Raw genomic sequence first — 15,031 nt, 5'->3', positions numbered from 1 at the left:
AAGACTTCTTCACCAAAAGGGTTGTCAAGAATTGGAATAGGCTGCCCAAGGACGTGGTTAAGTCTCCATTCCTGGAGGTATTTAAAAAACATGTAGATGTGAGTAGGGACATGGTTTAATGGTGGACTTGGCAGTGCTGGGTTAATGGCTGGACTCGTTCTTAAGGACCTTTTCCAACCTAAATGATTCCATGAGTGGATGCATACAAACTACAATTTTTAAAAAGTTTACATCTCAAACAGCTCTGGGCTCATTTTCATAACAAGAGAAAAGGAATACACTAGAAATTTGGGCTGTGTATAAGGTTTCTGCTCCAAATAACAATCCTGTATTTACTAGAGCTTAGCAAAGAAAAAGTTAGCAGAATGTTTTTAAAGGGCATGTTACTCTTCTCCTACCTTTTTTACTTGAAACAGCTCAGAATTTTTGATGCAAAGAAAAAAAAGCCTCAAATCAATACAAGTGTGGAAAAAAGCATAGAATAGTTAGGGTTGGAAAGGACCTTAAGATCATGAAGTTCCAACCCCCCTGCCATGGGCAGGGACACCTCACATTAAGCCATGTCACCCAAGACTTTGTCCAACCTGACCTTGAACACTGCCAGGGATGGAGCATTCACAACCTCCCTGGGCAACCTATTCCAGTGCCTCACCACCCTAACAGGAAAGAATTTCCTTCTTATATCCAATCTAAACTTCCCCTGTTTGAGTTTTAACCCATTACCCCTTGTCCTATCACTACAGTCTCTAATGAAGAGTCCCTCTCCAGCATCCCTATAGGCCCCCTTCAGATACTGGAAGGCAGCTATGAGGTCTCCACGCAGCCTTCTCTTCTCCAGGCTGAACAGCCCCAACTTTCTCAGCCTGTCAAAAAAAAAACAAAAAACAAAAAACCAAGCCTCAAAAAATTACAGCACAGCAAGACTATAACCAGCTGACAACCTGACATTATCACAGTAATGTGAAGGAGCATAGTAACAGAACTAGAAATAATAATTTCATCCCAGAGATTTTCCTACACAATAAAAATACATTATTAAATAGAAAGTCATGAACATGACATAATCATTAAGAAGGGAAACTTACACTGCTTTCCTTTTTCTTGGTGTGGTGAGAAGCATACCCTTGTAGTTGTGTCATTTTCAGTTTTGTTTTGGAATTGAGAGCACTTCAGGAACTCCGGCCAAGAAGCATTTACCATACCAAGGACTGGTTCACAGCCTTCTTTTGCTTCCTCACAAAATGTCCTGCAGGGCAAGAGACCTTGACTGGAGAAAAGAGACAGAGAACAAAAATATAAAGATTACTACTCTTGTAGATTGTGAAAACTTTTTTAAAAGTAAAAAGTAATAATAATCATTCCTGAGTAATTTTATGTTCTACAAAGTTACAGAAAACAGTGCCAAATCTTCATTATTCATTGAAACCTCTGGCTTTCAGGTTAAATTTAAGCCCAAATAAAGCTCAGAACAGTTTCTGAGTTCAACTGTGCACAAGCTGAAGCCGAGATTTCATCAACAGTTGAACAAATACAATGGTGTAGTGACACCACACAGGAGAAAACTTGCTTCTTCACCCTTTCCTTCTTCCCCACACTTGCGCAGACCTTCTCTCTCTGACTGGCAAACACCTTCATGAGCTTATTAAAAAATCATTAACTTGGAAAAAAGCTTTTTGTGTTTTTGCCTGGGTAAGCCTTCTGACCTGGAGTGGGTTTGGTGGCAGGACTTGTGAACCTGCGGGAGGACCCACGCTAGGGCAGATTGTGAAGAACTGCAGCCTGTGGTAAGGACTCACTCTGAAGAAGTTCATGGATAACTGTCTCACATGGAAAGGATCCCACGCTGAAGCAGGGGAAGAGTGTGAGGAATCCTTCCCCTGAGGAAGACGGAGCAGCAGATACGACCACAACCCCATTCCCCATCACCCTGCGCTGCTCACAGGGTAGGAGACAGAACACACTGGGAGTAAAGTTAAGCCCTGGAAGAAGGGAGCGGTGGGGGAAGGTGTTTTAAGACTTGGCTTTTATTTTCTCATTATCCTGCTCTGATTTCATTGATAATAAATCAATTTTCCTCAAATTGAGTTTGTTTTGTCCATGATGGTAATTGTTGTGAGATCTCTCCCTGCCCCTATCTCCGCTTCCAAGCTTTTTGTTATATTTTCTGTCCCCTATCCAGCTGAGGACAGGAGTGACAGAGCGGCTTTGTTGAGCACCTGGCCTCCAGCCAGAGCCAACCCACCACAGATATATACACAGAACAGTAGTAATTTAGAAATTACTAGACTTCTAAAAAGCAACTGCATAGTGATCAAATAAACCAAGCAGACCTTGCAGTCTCTAAAGAAGCTCTGACAAACCAGAAAACATAGGATTATCCAGCAATTACTACAATATTTGGCCCAGTTTCAATGTTCAGTCATGTGTGCTCCATAAATTATTTCTGGATAATGATCAAGTTTAGTATGGACATATTGCTTAATCTACTGAAGGATGAAAGGTGATTAAAAATCTCCATCTTGATTAGTCTTATTTACAGCTACTTAGAGACCAACCATTTTAAAAATAAACTGGCAGGTCTATGGCAACCTTTATTTGGCACCAGTAGCAGGCACAGAAACAGGTTATTACATATTAGGGTGCAATTCTGGTCTTCAGGATATGATGTTTGATGAAAGAACAGATATGTGACATATTTTTAACTCTGTGGTTGCTTTCCCACATTTAAAAGTTCATACTTCAGTTATTTCAGCTTGGGCACAGCTCTTGATATCAGCAGCATATACAGCTCTTGCTTCCAAATGTCTAGATCCGTTTTTGTGCCGCTCTCAGTTTTACAATAGTTGTTAGTAGGCTGTATAGTAAGGCAGGTCAAGTAGCTGATTCAGCTGAAAAGTAATGTGACCAAAAAAGGTATTCTTTTTTCTCATCTGACGACTGAATTGTCCCCTCCAAATGGATACAGGCAAAGCAGGAATAAGATGTCAGGAGACGGAAAGGCAGAAATCACTGAAGCTGACAAAAGCATTAAATAATATACACAACTAACCATTCTGCAGAGACCTCCCCATGCTACCTATTCTATTATATAATTCTATAATATATCTAGTGCTCATTATTTATTGTGTCATTTCATTGTGTCCTGACAGTAGCATTCTCCACTAGTAAAAGCACTGCCATAGCCATGTCCTATTGAGAAATTAATTACTGCAGTTTTACAGATTAAAACGACAGAGTGCAAATGACTTGCAGAAGGTTATAAACAAAGCTGGCATGCCAGAGCCGAAAATACAGCATGAAGATCACTCTTAGAACACACAACTGTTGACTGCACTGTTCTGGCTAAGGGTCACAGTTGCAGTTCAGTAGACAACCTGACTGAAGGCAGACTGATGAACATTTTCAGCTACTGCTGGTCCTCATTACTGTTCTTTCCCCAGATACATCCCTTCAGTTGTTCCAGGATAACTGTTCCTGTGGCCACACAGTAAGCTGTATTCACATATTGAGCCAAGTTAACCCTAGGGTATTTGGCTGGATTATTTTTTCAGCCAGATCTGTTTAAGGAAAAGTTTAAACTGGCCTGGCTACGAGAGGAAATATGAATCATACTACAGCCATGCTATAAAGCACTGTGGGGTAATTCACTTATCATTTATAGGCACACAGGCTAAGAATGATGATAGATCCAAGGTCTGAGGCAGAATAAAGGATCAGTAAAACAGTTGTGAGAGAGTGCTGGGGAGAGGAGGAATTACACAGACAACTCAGGGACAGAACACACATGACAAACTGAAAACCCGGGAAACATGAAAAAATTATGTGAAGAAGAAAACTGAGTTTACCCTTTACGTTTCTACAATCCTGAAATAAACCAAGTTGAAGTGACAAGCTGACACAGCAACTAGGTAGTTCTAATTGTCATTAATATTTTTCAGGATTTTCTAACAAGGATTTCCACAGAATATAAATGTCACAGAATTTTCTACAATAGAGCAAACACCCACACCCAAGATTACAGCTTTTTAGAGTGACTGTTCTTGTGAAAAATTCCTCTGTACCCTAACATAGCATTAAAGATGTAGAGCAGCATATTCAGAGTCACTTAAAGGAGAGCTGTATGAGGCAAGCTCATAAAAATCTCAACATTACTTTTTGATTCCTGGATTTGTAAATAAATGGGCCGTTTAAGGTTTCATTTTCACATAATCAAGAAAACAATGTACTTCCATCTTCCATCGTTTAGTTTTGAGCCTTCCTTATCTTGTAAGTTATTTGTAAAGAATGCAATTTTTTTCCTATTTTGTCTCCAGATATAAGTTTAAACCTGAAATTTGCTGCTTTACATAGTAATAAAATCTGAAAAGAAAGCAGATTATTTTAGATTCTTGTGGTTATTTCACTTGACAAAATTATATTGAATCCATATAGCAACATCCAAGGAAGAAGTCTCAACTCCATGCAATGCTTTGTAGTACTGGATGCAGAGCTAGCTGCACATATGTTTTGACTTCCCATCTTGTTTTTGGCTCATATGTATGTATTGTTTTCTTGAAGCAGGTTCCTGTGTGTAAGTATAAAGATGCATAATTAACACCTAAAAGGACAATATAGGACCCAAAAGCTGAAAAACATTTTACATCTTAAAGGAAAAACATTTTACATCTTAAAGCTAGCAAAATGATTTAATGTGCTTTGCATGACAGCCATAGCCAGCAAAGAGGATCTTCCAGATCTCTCTTACTGATCCCATAAAGATGCATAATTAACACCTAAAAGGACAATATAGGACCCAAAAGCTGAAAAACATTTTATATCTTAAAGGAGAAAAAAGGCCTGAGAGGTGATCCTGGCAGAAGGCAGCAGCAGCTCAGTTCCCCAGAAGTAAGGACTACTATTAATTGGCCGAATTGCTGGGCACTTGCAAAAGCCTTAGAACAAATCACTGATATCCAAGAGAACCATACTTAACAAAGAGCTCACACAGAACTCTGAAGGCTTTTCAGACAGAGTAAGGAAATATAAATTCCTGATTCCAGTGACAGTGGAACTGGGAACAAATCCAAAACATACTATTAAAAAGATTACTCTTACCCATCCAGAAATGAGTTAAGGGGGCAGCAGCTGCTGCTGAATTTCGCATCTTCTACACCTCCTGCTATTGAATTAAGCATTTTCTACATCAGCTGCTGTTGAATTTAACATCTCTTTCAGGACTAGCAACGCGCTTGGGACAATGTGGCCAAACTCAGCTGGTATCTGTAAGGATGGACACATACAGTCTCTACAATGCAGGTTAGAATTTGTAATCAGTTCAATCAATTATTTTGCAGGGAAAACCTAGATAAATTAACCAAAATAAGGATTCATTTCTATCTGGAATCAACAACCACTAGAAGTTCAGAAATCCACTCTGATTCTGCTGTCACTTTCTGGACATGACAGCACCATAAGTGACAGCTGATCAAATACCGTAACAATCAAAACCACCTGATGTATAGGTTATAATGTATAGCAGAAGCACTTTATCTGTCCTACCACACTGAGAAAAGTGCTCTATAAATTTTGCCTTATAGCACTGAAATTATTACCACAAAAAAAAAGCTAGCAAAATGATTTAATGTGCTTTGTATGACAGCCATAGCCAGCAAAGAGGATCTTCCAGATCTCTCTTACTGATCCCATCACTTGATTCAAACATGCCAGTGAAAATGTGAAAGATGTAGTAAATGAATTAATGAGAGCTATAGTTCAGACAGGAGACCATTTAAATAAATGTTATTTAAAACATTGCTATGATTATGAGCCATTTTAACAATCTTGCACCATCTGCCAAAACTTCTCCTAAATGAAGTTTCTGAAAATTTTCACCTGATATTCATCATGCAAGTGCTGAAAACAATGTTGATTTAATTTACTCTATAGAAATATCTCTTGCAAAAAAGAAACTTCTAATATGTCTGAGAATTCAGGCTACAAGGTCTTTAGATGTTGGCAAACAAAATTTGCACTTGGCAAAGACAAGCTGTCACAGTGAAATGGAAGTCCTCTGAATCACACAAAGTTATTCCAACAGAACATTTTTGCTACAGAAATTCTGGAATAACAGTAAATCATACACAGCACATAACCATTTGCATCATCAGCATAATAAAGGCACCCAAAACAACATTGTGCCTAAAGGACAGCCTCCAGTTTCCAGAGATCATGGTGACCGGTACCCTCAATTTCACATAGCTTTCCAGAACTCATGCCTCCCTGTGCACTTCAGAGCACCATTAAAATGAAGGCCTCAAGAATCAGCCTAAATTAAAACTTTCTGTACCACATCAGGAATCCTAAGGAATCAGACTCCTATAACTCATTTACACTCTAGGGTCCTCCTTGTCAAGTGGAAATTCATTGCAATCCATTATCATGCTGCTTCCTCACTATGTTGTTTTATAAACACTTCATGCTGGCAGGAACAGATGTTTTCAAAAGAAAGAAGCTGTCCTACCCCCTCCTCAGCCTGGCTTCCAAACTTCTCCCCACCTCTCTTTGTGCCATCATGATGCATCACGCTGTTACACAATGAATCAGATCAGTCACTCCCAGTTTAATTCAGATCAGTTTCCTGATCCAGTATGTCATGGAGCTAAACAAATACTCCTGCCAGGACATGGAAAGGGCACTGATGAGCTGGGGAATAGCAAGCAGGGAAACAGGATAAGACTGATTCTTTCAGCAGCACTACAAAATTACACAAACTTAAAATTTACCATGAAACAGTTATCTCAAACACGTTCTCCAGAGAGGCTGTGGAATGTCCACCCTTAGAGATACTCAAAATTCAATTGGAAATGGCTGTGAGCAATCTCACCCATCTTTAAAGCTGGCCCTGACCTGACCAAGGGGGTGGACTAGAAGAGCTCCAGAGATCCCTTCCCACCTGCACAATCCAGTGATACCAACTTGCCTATCTTGCTCAGGATGGTATTTACTGCTACAGTCTCCATTGGGGCGACAGAAACTTCTCACTGGAGAGACAAACGTATAAAACATTAGTATGTCTCACTAACTAAACTCTGACTCGTTTTTAACTGCAGGGGTTTGAAACTTATTTTTTAAGAAGCTGAGCATTAAAAGTGGCTAAAAATGAGCTGAAAAGCATATGAATTAGTGGAGAATCCTTTAACCACTATTCAAAAACCTTTGTTTATTAAACTCTGCACAAGACAGTGTATTCATATCTACTAGAGGAGTTTTGCTCTAGTAAGATAAAATGTTCCCTCATCTATATGTTTCAGGTTTTGAGTCCAGGTGCACAAGTCTGATAGTTTTCTATCCATTAATGCTCCCTGTTTGTGAAAATGCAAACATTTACTGGCAGCTCCTGTCCTATCATTATTGGAATTTATTAAATTAAATAAATCCCATTTTGTGAAAACAAAGTGTGTGTTTTCTAGCAGAAATATTAAGGTTCCAAGCATTAACAAAAAGCCATGTCTGGCTTATGATTTGTTGCAAACAATTATTTCAATTACTCAAGTGATCAGTATTTGTTTATAAGTACACTGCATGTGTAGGAGGATGACCTGTGATCCCTAGGTAACATAGCAACCTAGAAACCAGGAACCATAGCTTATAATAGATAACACACACAACAAACCACTACAACAACAGGGCTGGAGGCGATCAACCAGTAAAATACACATTTATAAAGTAACCAGTCCTCTTGATTTTCTTTTATGCCTCCTTCCCTTAACTCCTCCGAGCAGCATTGTGAAATATGTTTTCAAAGGGACATTCCTATACCCAGATTGTTCTCAAACATATTTCTCTGCTTGATAACCTTTTAACTCTGGTCTATCCATAATTCCTCCCAACAAGCACACTTTAAAAGAAGATTCTTTTGTGGCTTGGAAAATTTTTTGTGGTTAATACATTAGATCACTGGAGAGGGTGAAACAATGCATGCAAGTTTGATGTTGCCTGCTACGGTAAGCAGAGATGTCACACCCACTGGACCACAGACATTATTCTGGCCAATGTAGGATGCCATTGCCTATATCTCTATACTACTTTTCTAGCTTTTTTTTTTAATTATTATTTATTTCTTAAGCAATCCCTCCCTTCTGTACACTGACTTCTTTACATATTATAAATACCAGTAGTTGTAAACAGTCTCTATTTGTCGGTGGGGAATGGACAGTTCTCTGATGGGGAAAACACATTCTCTCCAGCATCTAATCTCTTTGCCCTGCTTTCTCTGTATTTTGTCCCTGGTCTGCCCTTCCCCTACACTGCATCTGCCATCTACTGGTACATAACTGTAAAAGAGTTTGGCATCAGACACTTAATTTCAGGCCTTTTTATGTAAGGGCTTGCCGTTAGCTCCAGTGCCAGCCCCAGCTGTTGGGAGAGTCTTTCTTAGGCCAACTTGCACCAGCAGAGCCATAACATCGACAGAGAAGGTTTCACAAACCATGATTTCTTAGAGATATGTAAGCCAAAGTCTGGGGGTTAATTTCTGTAGGTATGTCCATAGGTAACTGTATTTTATAAACAGAAGTTCCCCTAAAGTAAACACATTTTCTCATCTACTTCACTTACCTTCCTAGCTTCCAGAAGCCATGATAAAGAGCTTACCACTTACTAGAGCAGCCTCCCTGACAAACTTCAAGTTCCATTGCTCAAATACATGGAGATATGAGGAACTATTGGTGATTACAGGAACACCTTTTCACAAGTAACCCATTTTTTTATTTCTGCTTTTGACCAGGCATAAAAAAAATTAAATTGTGCTTCTTTCCCCACCCCCTAAAAAAAAATAAATTATATACATCTGAAGAAAGGGTCCTATAAGAAAACATGCTAATCAACTTTAAACACAGGCAGTTTGGCTAATGCCATAACATTGCCTATACTTTCCTTAGCATTCCTTGGAAAAAACAAACTTTATATTTGTTACCTTTATACTGCCTCAGTTTGGAACCAAGTAGTAATGTCCCCTAAGGTGATAAATTCTGTCCTAAGGTGATAACTTCATTTTAATGGTGCTCTGAAGTGCACAGGGAAGCATGAGTTCTGGAAAGCTATGTGAAATTAAGGGTACTGGTAACAGTGATCTCTGTAAATGGGAGGCTGTCCTTTAGGCACAATAACTTCTGACTAAGTTGGGTAACAGCTCCTAAGGTAAAAACATGCTGACTTCAAGGTCTGAGTTCTGAGGGACAGTGCAAAGTATAATCATCTCATTTGAATTTTTTTCTGCCTTCTAAGTAATAGTTACACCATGCTAATAGAATAACTCCTGAAGTATGAAATTATTTATAATACCGCTTGAACTGAGGAAAAAGAGAGATCTTCAGAAATGCTACTTCTCAAATACTGTTTCTTCCTTTGTTTCTTGGCAAGATGGTCAGTGCCAACGTTTCAATGTGAGCATTCCTTTCTTTGAAGTCAGATGTAAACCAGCTGTTTCTTAACATTTCACTTGTATCTCATAAAGAACACATTCTAGTCTTAGAACAGCAGAAATAAAGATTTGTTTCTTGAATAATTATTTTTCCTCAGATCCAGAGCTGGCATTAGAGGATTTGTTTTCCTCTAATTCCATTCTCCGTGCAAATATTCCATCACTTTCTGAATCTGCTATTGTAGATTTTCTTTGTTTGATACATACCTCTTCATTATTTATTCAGTTCTCTGACTGAACTTATCTCCAATTTGATTCCCTGTCCCTTTAATTGGAAAACGAACTCAGGTATGTTCAGCACATTCACTGAAACATGGTTTCAATCATGACCTTCCCTATGACACCTGTTATTATACATAAATATTTCCAAAGGAAGGAACTTTCTAGTGTTGTTTTACAGATATCATAAGCTGACAGTTATTTTTTTGCTACTTTGAATCTCTACCCTGAGCATTACAACCAATTCACTTTCTCGCTGCAAATCAGTTCTATTTCATCTTGAATTAGTGCATTAGCAATTTGAGGGTAGACTGGAGCTGAAAATTATCATTTACATTGTGCAGAAAACACTTTACTAAATGTTTCTCATGGTGTGCTGACTGCCATTAGCAATTCTATCCTCAATGTTTTATTTCTGAAAAAAATTAGACTATGCAACCACTACTATTACAACTAGTGGTGAAATTACAGGTGTGTGAAGGCACACTGACTGTGACAAAGGGCACAACGAATGAAAAAAAATGTTCATTTGCTCTGCTGATCTGGGCTTTCTCCAGTTACACACACCCTGTGTGTCCCTCATTGTCTGCTAAACAATAACAATGATATAAATTTCCTTTCTCGAATGCTTTAAGTCAACAACAAAAGACACAAAAATGAGGAGCAGTGACAGAGCACACTATTTGTGTCAGCAAGTATTCACAACTTCATCACACTATATTCCTCCCAAATTTGTGTTCACTTTTGACAGCATTTGACTCTACATGTTTTTCATTAGCTGGATGTCTGACATTGTGTGGTTCAAGTCACAGCCATGCTCACAGGAACTACAACTAGACTTAAAAGCTGAAGGCTGTATTATGACTCTATTACATATTCACAGATAGCTTTTACAACAGTGTATTTTCTGTACATAATCAGTCTAATGGATTCCTAAGGGCCTAAAGCCAAGATATGGCAACATTTAAACCTAAACATATGTGATTCCAAACATTCTAGATATAAAGCACTTCATCCTCTGAACATCACCTATGCTTTATTCATGATGAAAAAGCTGAAGTTCATGACTTTCTGTTTCAAGGCTGATGAATAAAATAAATAGATATTCTTGACAGACAACCATTGCCAAAATTCCAGCTGGAATAGCCTGTTTGAATCATGTTAACTTGATTGGTAAAAGAGGCACCACCAAAAAGAAAGCATATTAAAGGATGAAGCAACTCCCACAGGGTGTGAAAAGGCAGATTGCAAAGTCAGGAAACAAGTGAAAGCCACTATGCAAGCATCTGAAAACAGCCTACATGCCATGTGCTTGGGTCATGGCAAGAAAGACACTGGGTGGAATCCTAAGAACAACCTAGGGGGGGGGTTGGATGTGTGGGAGAAAATCATCCCACCTTTCCTCAGAAGATACTGAGTGATCATCACCAATGTGGTAGCTTAAGTTTTTTAATCCGGTAGTGACAATTCTTAATGAAGCCACCACAGATAGGATACTATGACAGGGGATTCTAAATGTCCTTCCAGGCAGGCTTCTCAATACAATTACTTTAAAAATTACTCTGAAACTGTAACTTCGCATGTGTGTAAAACTTAAACATTTCTTAAGAGCTGGAGAATGGCAAAGTTCTCTGTAAAACTATAATTTGACATCTCCACGCAGGTGCATTATAAAAGGATAGTGTAGCAGCCGTGTCACTGACTGTTCACCCAGAGTTCTTAGCAGCTGCTATGTTGTCCTGGCATATTCACCTGCTTTTGACACCAAAATCAGGTGGGTTAAAACAAGACTAAAACATGCCACTGGAGGACTGCCTATCCAAACTCATACATAGTCGTACATCATTCACGTACAATTAAAGCCATTATGGAGATTGCATAATGAATACTGATTTAAATATTTGCTAACAGCTTCCTGTTCAAAATCTTAAAATGAAAATTCTTGTTAGCTGTGTAAAGAAATCTATGTGACTCAATCAACTTTTCTCCTCAATGTTTCAAAACCTTCAATTAACTCTAAAAAAAAGTTTTTATATAACGTCTTATTGTTTTAAAAAAATCTAAATGTGCACTGTGGCAAAAGAAAAATAAATAAAGATTCATGTCTACTTTACTGTAAAAAACACTCTAAGCAGGAGAAATAAAGAACATGGATAAGCTTAGAGTGCAGGTCACAAAAGCAGGAAAAGGGAAATAGCAATAGCCACATCACTGATCTCATTCATGGGTCATACAAAACATGACAAACAGATAGCCCTTAGTCTATAAAGAGTGATTCTTTTCCACATTCTCAGAGGACCTGAAAGAAATTTTCTTCCTTCCACCTCACCCCAAATTTGTTTAAAACTGTTGTTAGTTTACAATAAAAGATACATATGTATTTCTGGATTTATTTTTGGACCTAATAATTCATTCTAATTTCTGTCCATAATGAAAATGAAACATTTTCTTTTCTTCCTTTTTATAAAATTACAGAAAATAAATCAAAAGAAAGGAAAAAAACAAAACCAAAACAGAACACAAAATTGAATTTGCCATTATGAGTCATAAGAGAGCTATTTAGAACCATAGAATCATAGAATAGTTAGGGTTGGAAAGGACCTTAAGATCATGAAGTTCCAACCCCCCCTGCCGTGGGCAGGGACACCTCACGCTAAACCATATCACCCAAGGACTCGTCCAACCTGGTCTTGAGCACTGCCAGGGATGAAGCATTCACAACCTCCCTGGGCAACCCATTCCAGTGCCTCAACACCCTGACAGGAAAGAATTTCCTTCTTATATCCAATCTAAACTTCCACTGTTTAACTTTTAACCTGTTCCCCCTTGTCCTATCACTACAGTCTCTAATGAAGAGTTCCTCTCCAGCATCCCTATAGGCCCCCTTCAGATACTTGGAAGGCTGCTAACAAATATCAAAGGATATCTGTCTGCATACAAACTATTCACAACTGCTTAGAATCTTTTTTCTATTAACCTAATTTCCAGTAGTTAATTTCCCATACCTCCAACATACCATGTAGCCCTAATTCTGACCCTTTTGGCATTCTACAAGTCTTTACCTGGCTACTGGCATGTGTGGCATAGGTATTACAACACAATAAAAATATTTGCTACATATAGACATTAACACGACAAACTCCTTTGTAAGAAAGAGCCTGAAAATCAAAGAAAGCATTTCCCCTCCATTATAATATTTCATCCTTTCGAATAAATCTGAGAGGGGAAAAAGAAAAAAAAAAGGACAAAAAAGCAAAACGTCTAATTATAGCAGAGAATTTTTTCCCCTTACACTGAGTAAGTATGAGATCACAAGTAAAATGAATGAATGTTAATGAGTTAAATGAATTCGCAGGCTTTAATCAAGAGGAAAAATAATGTTGTATGTAAAGATACAGGATATAAAAGTTACAGGCTCAGTTCTCTGCTCTGCTGCAAATATTACTGTGGGGATCTGTTACAGAGTGCCTGATCAAGAGGACTCTGTGGATGAAGCGCTCTATAGACAGATAGGAACAGCCTCACGCTCACAGGCCCTTGTTTTCATGGAGGACTTCAACCACCCTGACATCTGTTGGAGGGACAGTACAGCCCGGCACAAGCAATCCAGGAGGTTCCTCGATTGTGTGGAAGACAACTTCCTTCTGCAAGTAATAGAGGAGCCAGCAATGAGAGGTGCCATGCTTGACCTCGTGCTCACCAACAGGGAAGGGCTCGTTGGAAATGTGACACTCCAGGGGCAGCCTTAGATGCAGCGATCATGAGATGCTTGAATTTGAGATCCTCAGGACAGTGAGAAGAGCGTGCAGCAAGCTCACTGCCCTGGACTTCCAAGAGCAGACTTTGGCCTCTTCAGGAACCTGCTTAGTAAGGTTCCATGGGATACAGCCCTAGAGGGAAGGGGGGCCCAAGGCTCTTGGTTGATATTCAAGGATCACCTGCTACAAGCTCAGGAGTGTTGCCCCCCAACTAGAAGGAAGTGCAGCAGGAGGGCCAGGAGACCTCCTTGGATGGATAAGGAGCCCCTGAGGAAAATTCAGTTGAAAAGAAGAGGCTTATAATAAGTGGAAGCAAGGACAGGCGGCCTGGGAAGAATACAGGGATGTCGACTGGGAAGCTAGGGACCAAGTTAGGAAAGCTAAGGCCCAGTTAGAATTAAACTTGGCTAGGGATGTGAAGGATAACAGGAAGGAATTCTATAGGTACATTCTCGGGACAATGTAGGCCCCGTCCGGAAGCTATCAGGAGAAGTGGCTGCCCTGGATTTGGAGAAGGCTGAGGTTCTCAATGACTTCTTTGCCTCAGTCTTTGCTGGCACAGGCTCTGACCACACCACCCAAGACTTGGAAGGCAGATGCAGGGACTGTGAAAATGAAGACCTTGGGCCCACTGTAGGAGAGGAACTGATTAGAGACCATCTTAAGAACCTGAATGTACACAAGTCCATGGGACCTGATGAAATCCATCCACGGGTCCTGAAGGAGCTGGCGAATGAAGTTGTGAAGCCGCTGGCCATCATATTTGAGAAATCATGGCAGTCAGGTGAAGTTCCTGATGACTGGAAAAAGGGAAATATAACCCCCATTTTCAAGAAGGGGAAAATGGATGACCCGGGGAATTACAGACCAGTCAGTGTCACCTCTGTGCCTGGCAAAATCTTGGAGCAGATTCTCCTGAAAGGCATGCTAAGGCACATGAAAATCAACAAGGTGCTTGGTGACAGCCAGCATGGCTTCACTAAGGGGAAAACCTGCCTGACCAATTTGGTGGCCTTCTATGATGGGGCTACAGAACTGATGAACAGGGGTAGAGCAGCTGATGTCATCTACCTGGACTTGTGCAAAGCATTCGACACTGTTCCACACAACATCCTTGTCTCTAAATTGGAGAGACATCAATTTGATGGATGGACCACTCGGTGGATAAAGAACTGGCTGGATGGTTGCATGCAAAGAGTTGTGGTCAATGGCTCAATGTCCAGCTGGAGACCAGTAACGAGTGGTGTCCCTCAGGGATCGGTGTTGGGACTGGTCTTGTTTAACATCTTCGTTGCTGACATGGACAGTGGGATTGAGTGCGCCCTCAGCAAGTTTGCCGATGACACCAAGCTCTGTGGTTTGGTTGATATGCTGGAGGGAAGGAATGCCATCCAGAGGGACCTTGACACGCTTGTGAGGTGGGCTGATGCCAACTTCATGAAGTTTAACCATGACAAGTGGCAAGGTCCTACACCTGGGTCGGAGCAATCCCAGGCACAGCTACAGGTTGGGCAAAGAAGAGATTCAGAGTAGCCCTGCAGAGAAGGACTTGAGGGTGTTGGTCGATGAGAAAATGAACATGAGCCAGCTTCAG

At 39.8% G+C, this 15,031-nt stretch overlaps 1 protein-coding gene across 2 annotated transcripts in view; it reads right to left on the bottom strand.

Moving 5' to 3' along the window:
- CORIN (corin, serine peptidase) overlaps positions 1–15,031 on the bottom strand; it is a 141,020-nt gene that overhangs the window by 74,350 nt on the left and 51,639 nt on the right. For both annotated transcript variants that reach the window (XM_062607533.1, XM_062607543.1), the window contains one exon: positions 1,086–1,267. In XM_062607533.1, the coding sequence (XP_062463517.1) occupies positions 1,086–1,267 (182 nt within the window). The remainder of the gene's footprint in view (positions 1–1,085; positions 1,268–15,031) is intronic.

Source organism: Pezoporus occidentalis, unplaced genomic scaffold (assembly GCF_034315485.1).
Source record: "Pezoporus occidentalis ecotype Australia unplaced genomic scaffold, CSIRO_AGI_Poc_V1 ctg1, whole genome shotgun sequence".
Lineage (NCBI taxonomy): Eukaryota > Metazoa > Chordata > Aves > Psittaciformes > Psittacidae > Pezoporus > Pezoporus occidentalis.
Note: the sequence above shows the minus strand (reverse complement) of the source record. Positions and strands in the feature narration are given on the sequence as shown.